The sequence below is a fragment of the Poecilia latipinna genome, unplaced genomic scaffold (genome assembly GCF_001443285.1).
Source record: "Poecilia latipinna isolate Pla-1442-1.1 unplaced genomic scaffold, P_latipinna-1.0 Scaffold1937, whole genome shotgun sequence".
Classification (NCBI taxonomy): domain Eukaryota; kingdom Metazoa; phylum Chordata; class Actinopteri; order Cyprinodontiformes; family Poeciliidae; genus Poecilia; species Poecilia latipinna.
The window spans coordinates 4,677-16,782 of record NW_015114553.1 but is presented as its reverse complement, the minus strand read 5'-3'; the positions used below and the strand labels follow the sequence as shown (position 1 = coordinate 16,782).

At 41.2% G+C, this 12,106-nt stretch overlaps 1 protein-coding gene across 1 annotated transcript in view; it reads right to left on the bottom strand.

Moving 5' to 3' along the window:
• The window catches only part of xpo4 (exportin 4), a 55,596-nt gene extending 43,822 nt beyond the window's left edge, over nucleotides 1–11,774 (bottom strand). The window contains exons 1-6 of the mRNA XM_015015628.1: nucleotides 11,599–11,774; nucleotides 7,948–8,053; nucleotides 6,739–6,880; nucleotides 6,146–6,284; nucleotides 3,728–3,844; nucleotides 3,479–3,632 (exon numbers count right to left, since the gene is read on the bottom strand). Coding sequence (XP_014871114.1) covers nucleotides 3,479–3,632; nucleotides 3,728–3,844; nucleotides 6,146–6,284; nucleotides 6,739–6,880; nucleotides 7,948–8,053; nucleotides 11,599–11,691 — 751 coding nt within the window. The 5' untranslated portion in view covers nucleotides 11,692–11,774. The remainder of the gene's footprint in view (nucleotides 1–3,478; nucleotides 3,633–3,727; nucleotides 3,845–6,145; nucleotides 6,285–6,738; nucleotides 6,881–7,947; nucleotides 8,054–11,598) is intronic.
• Between the last annotated feature and the right edge of the window lie 332 nt (nucleotides 11,775–12,106).

Sequence of the window (12,106 nt, the reverse complement as noted above, 5' to 3'; positions counted from 1 at the left end):
AAAAAAATCTCATTTTTATTTCTTTTTGTTAAAATTTAATTTAAAAAAAAAAAAAAAAAAAAAAAAAAAAAAAAAAAAAAACAGGTTATGTGGATGCACAGCAGATCAGAAGGGCTCTGTATTTTTGCAGCAGCTCTGGTCTACATATGTCTACATACAGATTTGTCCTCAAGTGTCTTTAGCAGACAAGACTTTGCTGTAATGGTTTTGGTCTTTAGTTCCCTCACTGAATGTCTTTTGCAGCTTTCCCTTAGACTTTGTTTGAATCTCGATTCATTTTCAGTAACGATGCACCCATTGCATTTTTCTGGCCGATCGCGATCTTTAAAAAGCCCAACATGCTGATTTCGATTTTGGTCGGTACTGATTTTTTTTTTTTGGTTGCCTGAAAAGTCACTAAATATAGAGACAAAGTTGCTAAGTTGGTACATGTGAACAGGTGGGGGTGTTAGTTTCATGGGGAACAAAATGGGACAGAGGCTGATTTTCAGACCTTAGCAAACTCCCAAAATTTATCAATGACCCCTAATTTTTAGTCCTTGTAAACAATGTCAAAGCAAATTAAGCCATTTAACTCTGACCCACAAATCATCAAGACATAAAACGACTCCTAACTCAAGGTATAATCCACCACTGTATCAACATCTAACAAAAAAACCTAACAAAATTTACAGATACTCGGTACTTTGTAAACAGCTTCCTGATCCAAAGGCACAATTTCTTCCAATTTTCCAGGAAAAACCACTTTAAAGGCACCGACATACTTCGGCGTACTTCACTCGCGTCCACCCAAAGGACAACGTTTACCACCACGTCTTGTCTTGTCACACAGAAATCTGCTTGATGTTCACACCCGACTGTTTTGTATACGTCAAGCTAATAAGGTTGAGTTGACTCAAGTGAGCGCTGCATGACTGCCACTCTGAGCTGCACTAACAGGTCACCAGGTGGTCCAAGCGCCCAACTAGCTCATTGAACTTGCTAGTATCCATTCGGATTGTGACAAATGAAAGAATTTGTCATGGGAAATGTAGGCAATCAGTACGCTCAACTATCAAAACTCAACCGTCCGGGTATTGTGCGAGGAATCCGCCCGGCTCATAGAATACACATCGTACGTCCGAGTATGTGGGAGCCTTAAGGTTTACCGTCTTATCTTGACCATATTTTCAACAATTGGAAAACCTGCTGACTGAAATGCTAACTTTGTAGTAACCAAAGCACTTTAACATATTTCAAGAACAATGGAGAAAACATCATTGCATGGACGTTTTATTGCAATTGTCTTGATTTTCAGTTAATTTGTTGTCTGAATTGTCTGTTTAGAGAGAGTCAGCGGCAGACAAAGACGACCAAACTTTGGTTTGAAGAGACGTACCAAAGGGCTATAAAAATCATAACGGAGTAAACAACTTTGTAGGAGGAAATGGAATCAGACGTGCCACTTTCCGATTATAAGATGACAAATCTTCCCACTGAGTCACAGTCGCCCTGCTGTATAACTGGAATCAAGACTTTCCTCCCCAGAGGGCAATTAAAAGACAAGTCTGAAACTGACACAGCTGGCACATCGGTTTTGGAGGCTCCCTCTCATACCAGCTCCATCTACATGGTATAATCAGTGGCTGGAGGACAAAGGCTAATGAACCATTATTGAAGCAGCCGAGTCGTCTGAGAGCGTTTTGGGGCCTTGAGGCCTGACCGTGACCCCGTCTGCAGTCCAGCAGGGTGTGGAGTGACACGTGGGGGAGCGCGTCGTCAACCGAGGACCCCCTATCTGTGGTGTGTTCAGTTCACACCACAGCAGGCCCAGCAGCAGGCGTGCTGCGGCGCTCCCCGGCGGCTTTCATCAATCTGTTCCACGTTTCGGCAGCAGCTCAGGCATTCCAAGACTTCACACGCACGGCGGATTTCAAGGGGAACGCCACTTGATCTAAGACGTCGTGAGCTATTTTTATGGGCTGAGACGGTAGTCAACATTTACGACAAGTCAACATGAAGAGGAGAGAACGGCTCTATTTGAGTGAACCCAACACCAGCAGGAAAAGGTCCCCGCGCTCAGAAGTTACCCAGCGACTTCTGCTTCATTCATTTCTGTTCAGCCGGTGATTAAATAATGAAGTTCGAGGAGCTGAACTCGTTCAGCAATCGTGTTCAATGTCGAGTGTGCGCTTCAACGCGTCTGAAACGCTTAGAGGAATCAAGTTTTGATAGATTTGAAGTGAAAGATTAAATCGAGTAAGATTTTAATTTCTATAAAAGGCTGGAAATAATAATCTTCCACTAGACTTTTCCTTTTTGTCGCACTTGATCAGATCAGAAAACAAGTAGATTCACTACTAGACAAGACCCAACAGGTGACTTCATTTACTAAAACAGAAAAAAAACAAATGAATCGCTATGACGACCAGTCTGACCATCCCTTCCTCAAAGCTCCCAGGATCAACAGCCGCTGCTCCCTCGGCTTCATAAAGATGCCGCAACAATAAAACTAAATTAAACTCTTATCCAAAAATCAATAAACTTTGAAACATAAAAGCGGGTCTTTGAGAACACAAATCGGGTGGAGCGTGCCTGGCATACCAAGGGGAGCCTCGACAAGCCGAGGCGGGGCTGCCGTGCTGCTGGAATGAGACGGAGGGGGGGAAGGTGGACACACAGAGACACCTCTTTGAAAATGATACATGGCTCTGGCTGGCAGCAAGCGCCACTCCAGATCCCCTCCTCAGACGGGCCGAGAGGATGCCAGGCTGCGGGGATTAGAGCCGTAATGAGTCGGGGGTGAGCACACAAACACTCAGACACACGCGCCTAAGTTTGCTCAACAATGCAGCTGACTGCGAACGCAACACGGATGTGTGCACAAGACGTGAACGACGAAGCAAAAACCTGCTCAGAGGCGACGTGTATTTAAAGACACAAACACATACACCAGGTTTCATCGACTCAAATTTAAGGCTTTTTTAAGACCCTTATGAAAGGAATTTAAGACCCGTATCGTCACGTATCGTACGAACATCGTCCAGCCAACTGCTGTGAAAGTTGTACTTACCCAGGATAAGTGGGTAAGTACAAAAACATTAGCTACCCTAGCAAGGGTCTCTTAGCAAGGTATTTATGTCAGCAGAACTCAGTGGAAAGTAAAATCAGAAAGTATGAGGTAGCATTCATGCTAAACGACTGTAATAATTACTGAATAGTGAATGAAAGTAAGACAAAAACGATTCTAAAAGTTGATGTTTCTCAACATTTTTGTAAAGGGTTCCCTGGCTAGAACCTAATGCTGTTTACTGGGCCATTGCATGGAGAAGTTTGGGAACCCCACATGCCTTACAAAGATGGTTACTTCACACCAACACCATAGTAAGTAAGTCCTATGGATTTCCATGTAGTGATGCTTAACCACCGACTCTCCACTTGACATAAACCCCTTCAGCCTGGCAGCAAACGGCATCAACAATCAGCTAACAAAGGATATGATTTGGAGGCAGGAAGTTCCAGCTGAGGACCTGGTTGGCCAGAGCCAGGTAGCGCTGGAAGACGCAGGACATCTGAGCGTTGAGGTTCTCCCTGCGACTGAACTCCTGCAGCACCTCCATGGTCAGCATGAAGATCTGACGCAGGCCGTCCTCCTGGAGGGGGATGAGAGAGAAGAGCGGTCTGACTGCAGCGGTACGGCTGGAGAAAAAAGAGGAAGTGAGGTTTACAGACAAGAGATGAAGCCAACCTGAAAGAGGCGCTTGCAGTTGCCATGGAACTCCATGCTGAGGCCAATGCTGCTGGTCTTGCTGGAGCTGGAGAACTCGCTGAGCAGAGCGGTGAGGATGGAGCAGGCCAGGGTTTGCTGCAGGGCAGAAGAGGTGACCTTAGATTAGCTCAGAAGCGGTGCGTAAATCATTTCCCATGGCTCTCATTAGGGCGGTCCCTTCCTGTTCTATGAAAATACGGATGAGTTAGTTTGACCTCGTGACCTAAAAGACCTTTGTGATGACTTCAAGCCACGCCTTCTCGTCCAACATCAGTGTCTAACCTCAGAAATGTGCTCCAGGAAGAACTTGCACTCCTAAACCTTGTGGAAAGTTTTCCGTAAGGAAAGTTTGTTATAGCTGGAAATGTTGGCAGACATCCCCTTAAATCTAGGGGTGCATCAATTTATGGATCAGATGATTTATCCGAGTCAATTTCCTTAATTGTGGGAGATCTGTGATCGGCCAATACCTACACATGAAGCCGATCTTTACCACTGATCTTATCTACCTCAGCAAAGATCTAACAATCAGCCACCGTCTTCTTCTGCTGTCCCACCAGACGGACAGATCGGCCCACCAGGTCAGGTCTGGATGTCTGCAGTCAACAATGGTCACCCCACCCCAACTCAGCAACTTTCTTGCTATATTTAGCAACATTTCAGAAAAAGAAAAACTGATATGGGTCAAAATCGGGATCGGCACGTCAGGCTGTTTAAAGATCATGATGGGCCAGAAAACCGTACTGCATTTCCGCACTATAAGGGGCACTAGATTAGAAGGAGCTAATGAATGGTCCATTTTCAATCTTTAAGTGGAAAACAAAGATAATTCAGTCAGTCAAAGCACAGTGTGTTTTACTCCGACTACGGTAGTCTGACTACTTAACGTAATGTAACTACAACATTTTGACAGAGCGCCGTGAACCACACAAAATCGCTTCGAGGTCAGTAAGCACAACCAGAATTAATCCATTGTTTGGGGCTGTTTCACTCCAGAACAATATAAGAGGCGCTCCAGATCATAAGGCCTTTTTTTTAAAATCAAATTAAAGGCTTTCAAGTGCGCCTTATAGTCCGGAAATACGGTAATTAGAGTGCAGTCCTAATTAAATCCCATGGAATAAGAATGGTACGTCACTTAAGTTCATTAGGAAGACTATGTTTTTGCACAATATACCAAACCCCAAACATCTGTGATAAATCAGGCAGAAATTAGCTCATGGTGTAACAGTTTGGGTTGGTTTACAGTTTCAGGGTCATTTTTTGTTTTGTCAGTCCAAGACTGATACTACTTGACTTTGTTTTTCTACAGAAGAGTTCCTGTCAAGGAACATTTCAAATTATCTCATTGTGACCAGAGGTCAAAGGTGACTGGGATTTTTGTGCATGAAACAGGAAGACATCGCTGATGTCTGATAATTGCACTTACAAGTTAAATATAAATATTTCCTTCATGCTCAAATACATCATTAATGCCAAGTTTAACACTGTTTTCATTTTATTTTGACACACTGAGGTTCAACTAAACGATTTGTTTTTTCAACAATTCAGAGATTTTGTCCATTTCAGAAAAGTTCAGGACAAACAAAGTTGTACATTTATTTACTCATTTTTTGGCAAAGCTTTTCATCCACTACGAACGCATTTCTTCTTCTTTACTTCTGGTGGCGCTATTAAAGCAGGCAACAAATACAAACAAGATCCTCAGCAACTAGAAGATTTTCACATTAGCTATTTTAACTGGTGGCTGAGGTTTTTGTTTTTTATGACTTGTAACATGGCTGCACACAAAGCAAAATGAATAGCTGCAAAAGGGAGGGAGAGAAAAAAAATCCTGAATAAAGGCTCAGTTAAGTGTTAGGAAAACTGCCTCATTAATCTTCATCTAACAGTGGCAAGAAAGCTTTTAAAGGGTTCATAATAAAATTCCTCTATATTTTCACCCGACACATACAATCTAAAGTTAAATATATCAAAAGGCTTTAACTGTTAGCAGCTACTGATCCCCTGGTTATGACCAACAAATAGATATTATGTAAAGAAATTAAGTCAAGTCTCAACCTGCAGAGAAAATGAGTCATTAATGTAATTTCAAAAGTATAACTTAAAGTAATTTATTACTTAAGAAATAGCTTTTTGTAAGGATCTGAAATAATTTTCTCTCTCTTTGGGATTTAAATTCAAGCACAAGCACAGTAGTGCCATCTACTGGCTGAAACAGGAATTTACTTTATTATGAGGGGAAAAATCTGGATATTGTTTGTCAAATTTAGGGATCATCACTTTTAGATTTTTTGAATAATGTTTATGAATGTGCTGGAGCGTACATATAGAGCTGTGCAGCGATATTTTCTGCTATCCTATCAGTGAAAGCTGAGGTGCGTGTGTTCCCGTTACCACTGTTGGGTTCCCGCTGCTGATGAGCTGGCCGACCTCGTGGAAGATGCCTTTGCAGTTGATGCTTTTGTCCAGAGAGCCTCGCTTCACGATGACGGCCACAGCCAGCAGGATCTGCTCACGGACGTACTTCTGCAGGCTGCAGGAGCGCCACAGAGGAACCCATTGAGTTTGGAAAAGCTTACACCGCAGAGAGGCTCACCACATGCACAAAAATCAGGATTAAGACACACAGCTGGATTTTCAATAGTCCTGGTTCCACTGGGAGAACTTTTCACTTATAACACAGGAAAAAGGTCTTCCTATAAGTGTAATAATCTACCAGCAGAATATTTAGACACCATGTACTTAAAACAAGCTTGTGGAAACGTTACTTGCGAGTTATTCTGTCTTATTTCAAGTTTACCGAGATATCTGCACCAGAAACTACGCTAAAAATATTTGGTAAAACTTTGTGTTCTTGCGGCTACTAAATATATACTTTTGGACTGGCCATCAGCAGTCAACCTGCCTGGATATGAAACTGGCACGCAGAACGTGAATGCATGAAACTTGGAAGATCCAACAAAGCCTCCTCTTTCTTTCCTACTCACTTGGGTCTCTGCAACACGTAGGTGAGGAGGAATGCCCGGAGGGACTCGATGCTGGTCTTCTCCAGCAGGATCCACTCCCGCACAACGGCCTCCATGACGGCGGTGGCTGCCTGAAATAGCACATAGTCCACCTTGCTTGTCTCTGGAGGGGGAAACGCGAGGAGGCAGGAAGAACGCGTTACAAAACTGGAGAGCGTCAAAAGGGAGCGAATTAAGACGGCGTGTGGGCAGGGAAGTCATGGGAAAACGTCCTAACTGCTTCAGCACTTTTATACAAAACAGGTCTGAAACGATTAATCGGACGAATCGGTTACTGATTATCCCAGTTGTTTTCATTGCCGCCACAAAACGTCGTCGATGTTTGATTTTTTTTTTGAGCCTCAAACATTGTTTTCAATTCAAGAAATATTTGAAAGTTGCTCTTAATGAATTAGGGCTGAAACAATTAATCAGATAAATAATGAATCGATTATCAATATAATCTTCAACTAATTTAGTGATCGGTTAATCGCTTACTTTAGAACCTTTCATCTTAAGTATATTTAGCTGCAGATGCATCCTTTGCCACAAATGGAACTTAAGGAATGCAGTTATTACATTTTAGGCAATTAAAAAAGGAAAAAATAAATAAAAAATGAACTGAGTTATTGATTAAGTTGAACCTTTTAATGCACTGCTAATATTAATTAAAAAATACCTCAAAAAATCTGCAAAATGTGTCAGACTTCTTTATCCAATTGTCAGAATAGCATTAATCGATTATACTAAACTAATTGTTGGTTGCAGCCCTGAAACACACCGCCCAGACACGCAGATAAACTTACAGGATTTAGTAAGGTATTAAAAATAAAAGTCTGAGTGTTTTTTTTTCTTACATGAATGGTTTTAATTTAGTTGTTTCCTTACCAAATGTCAAGTTCTACCAACATGTCAAAGCCAAGGGATTATATTCATCACACTTGGAAATAGGCACAGTGGCCCTAATTTCAGAGCTTGCAAAGTTACACATTATCTCTCCAAAGTCCTTTTCATAAAACAAACTGGCTTGTAACCATAACACCACAGGCTGATTCTCATGTGATCAGGTTCAAACATGTCCTGGGTCAGTAAGTCGCCACGGTCCGGCAGCTTGTAACCAGCAAGGTGGTTCCTGAACACCTCGAGTGCACCGCAATACGACGCAAGTTGGGCGATTTATTCGACAATTACCCAGGATGTGCTTGCAGATGGCGAACGGGGACTTGGACTTCCTGAAGGAGAGGAATACATGTTCAGCGTGTTGCCTCTGCTCTGTGTTGACCATGGATGGCGGTGCCTGGGGAAGAAACAGCAACGGCACAGTTCAGGCAGAAAGCTCTACAAAGACAACATGTACTTGGTAAAACCAGTGTGCTGGAAAATGTTTTAAAAAATGCTTTGTTCTAGGGCTGCACCGATCCACTGTTTTCACTTCTGATACCAATATCTGATGTTTAGTATCGGCTGATACAGAAAAACAGCTGACTTGACCTAAAATGTTTCATTTTGAAACACAGACATAAATGTACTAGACTACAAATTTATTAGATAACCATTAAATACACCGATAGCTTCACAAACTTGGTCAAAAATGTAAAAACAAACTTTAATCTGTTCATTCAGTGTAATTAGGAGCAGAATCGCCAATGAAAAATAAATGATAAAAAACAAAGACCATCTGGGCCAAACATAAAAAAATAATAATAATAATAATCTGCAACAAAAATGTTTTAAAATGTTTCAGGAAGAGGAATGAGAAATTATAAACACAATGCAAGATAAATAATAAAGTCTAGAATTCGACTGAACAGATCTCCCTTGATGGATCGGCCACACTGTCACCGATACCCGAATGAGAATTTTTTCCAATATCGATACCAATACAGATATTGATATCGGATCAATGCATTTCTATCTCACGTAGGACCAAGTTGGTTCGGAAATGCATTATGCTAAAACTGAAAGACTATTTTGCAGCTGAGACATCAACATACATAAGAAGAAATGTTGATGAATATAGATAACTGAAGGATTTATTTTCCAATGTAATTTAGGTAAAAAACTGATAAGCTGCAGCTGAGTTTGCACAGTCTAACTCCGACCGACGATGCAGCTGAAACCCTGTCCTACAGAGGGATTAGACAAAACAGAGCGTACTGTAAACCTGCTCTATCAAAAGCACCGCCACCATCACAGCAGCTGATAATGTGTCTATTCCTCGAAGTAGTGTCGCCTCCGTCATCCATAGAAGACACAAGTAAGCCTCTCATAGCACAAATAAACAGATTACAGCTCTAAGAAAGTGCAAAACAAACAGTTTTTTTTTTAAATACAGCAGCGTCTCCATGATACCGCCCAGCAGGAAAGTCACATTCCAGACCTAATTGCAGTAAAAGCAGCTCAGTGGTTGGAGGTAGCAGAAGGAAGAAAGGGCCTTTTATCTGACAAACCACACATAATGTGCCATAATGAGATGACACACACACACAGAGAGAGAGAGTTATAAAAGACGACTACAAGCAGACAGACTCAATGGACTGGACCTAATGTGGTCTGCTGTTAGATTAAAGCCCAAATTTAGAACGACTTTTAATTCTAAACTAAAAGCGAATGACAGACGGTCATTCAGAGGACTGGTGTGTCAAACGCACCACTGAGGACGGTTTGCAGGGACGTTTTCCCATTTCGAAATTCAAGACTTTTCCAGAATCAGATTCTCGTATTTGTCTGGTAAAGTTTTCCCCCGGCATGACGGACAGCAAGCGCAAAACATTTTATTGAGTCAAATCCCAGAAAAATAAAACTGAATCTCGCTTTGGGTTCAGCAGTTTGGAAAAAGGAATATTTCACCTTTCTATTTGGTTTTTGACAAGTTTAAGAGTATAAATGTGGAAAAAAAATCAGGAAAGTTTCTTTATTTTGTTAGGGAAAATTTAAGAATTTCTGCTGATATTCAAAACTTGATCATCCCTGACTAGAAACCAATAAACTGACTGAACTAATAATTTGTTTTCCTATTATTAGGGTTGTAGTTACACTTTTCTGTTTACTTTGGTCTGCATCTAGTTGATAAGTTTGACAATTTGTCACTTTTTCTAGCGGTTTGGTTCCTTTTCCACACAGAAAAATCTCCAAGCGAACTGAAATCGGTCACTACAAACCAGGCGAGAATATGTTTATTAGTCAGACGTGTCCGGGGCAGGAGAACCAGAGGTTTAAAAAAAAAGAGAGAGAAAGAGAGATAGTTCTGTCCAATTGTCTCTCCAAACCAGGATCATCCCTTGTTGGCCGGTTGGAATCTAAAAAACATGTTTTTCAGATTGTGAGATAAAAACTAGAAATCCTCCTCTGGGCATACAGATGGGGACTGTTGTTGACAAGACTAGTTACACTAACTGGGATTGATGCTAAGAAGCTAATCCCAGTTTTAGATGTAATATCATTTTGTCTTTCTGCTGTAATATTGGTGAAATGAAACAATAAAAAACGCCAACACTTCTTCTGGTCCTAATATATCTAAAAATGTTTCTTAAAATATATGAATGATTTAACAATCTAGCCCCTGTATTGACAAATTAGAGGTTTTTTCTCCTACAAAATCAGCTGTTCTGTATTAAAAAATCTTATGGAAATATCAACAATAGCAAACTGCTACAATTTCAAAAGCACAATAGAAGCTAGAGAATCTATCATGCAAAGGATTTAGGATATAGAGGTTTTAACTGTATACATAAATGTCCAGTCAAGAAGAGGGAGACAGCTCTGTATTTTTGAGCTAATTCTGAAAAAAATATTTTAACAACAAAAAAAATTATATTTAGTCAATTATTGCTCTCAGAAGAAATATCAGATCATAGTTTTACTAAAGTGGTGATTGGAAATTAGCCATTAGCAGACACACATCTCCTAAAAATGGATCAAATTAAAATATACAACACTTTTTCTTGACATAGCTTAAAATCTAATGAGAGTTACTAAATCCACAGGAATGTATCATTTAATGAAAGTTAGTGATCAGACAAACAGCTGTTTTTCCTTCAGCCTTCTTCTAATTTAGATTTCCATAATCATTACAGCCTGGATTTGTGTTGACAATATTTTAAATGAGACGCAGCTCCCAGATTAAAACACCTGCAGATGAGTGAAATGTGGAGCTTTAATATCAACTATTTGACTCACTATTGTACTGTGACGATTGCCTTTCTAATAACGTCATTTTGGGCTGAGCTGGGTTATTTACATTGTCCTGGTTTGATTGAAATGGTCACGCAGCAGCAGCAGCTAGCTGAATTACCCAGCACACACACCGACATGCACATGGTTAGCTACTGGCTCCTAGCCGGGCTCTTCTGTCGGTTCAGGCTGAAATAAGTAAGTGATTAGCGGAAAAGAGTGAGCTGTAGCTGGGCGAGGAGGAGCTGAAGCTGTAGACAGCGGAGCAGAAGAGAGAATATAAACAACAGCGACATGCTGCAACTGTCTCTAGAGTCCAGAAAACTTGATTTAGCGGCACAGAGAGAACACGAACCGCTGAAGTTTCTGGAAAAAAATTAGCCACAGCACAAAGAATTGGGTTGGTCCGGAGACTTAGGAGGGGAATGTATAACAAGGGCGGCATTTAAACTTAATAAACAGGTTTTGTAACGGGATGGAGCCGAGCGAGACTCTGCGCCACGCATCGTTCAGACATACCGTCTCTAACCCGAACACAGTCACCAACAACAACTGGGGCGAAACGAACCGCCGGGGGGGAGATTTTCACCCGACGAACTCCTCCGCAGACCGGGTTAACTATCGGGCTCCGAGCCCGAAGCGGGGACAAAACAAGGCTGGGTTCCTCACCATTAAAACTTTGGCAGCGCTCTCCAGTTGTGTGATCACTTCTGGTGCACCGACCGCCGCCATCATCATCGGCTCTCCCCAATGACGCGCCATGCGCTCTGCATTGTGGGACGACTCGGCAGAATCCACAGCGGAGAGACTCGGCGAGTTATGTAACCGTGGAAAAGCATTTCTCTGTGGCACTGTAGAATTCTTTTTTGTTTGTTTTTGATTTTTTTTTGTTTAGAATTTGTCGGGGGTTTTTTTTTCTTTTTTTTTCCAGTTTCGAAAGTTCAGTATGACGTCGTATTAGCGCCATTGGAGATAAAAAAAAAAAGATAAATCAATTTCCGCCAAAAAACTAGAAAAAAACGTGAAAATAAAATGATAATTCAACAATAATTATACTTTAGAAATATTTTTTGTTTGTTTTTTTAATTAATTTGTCGTGTTTTTTTGTTTGCTTTTTTTCAGTTTCGAAAGTTCAGCACAATGTCGTATTGGGGCTATTGCAGGTAGAAAAAAGAGG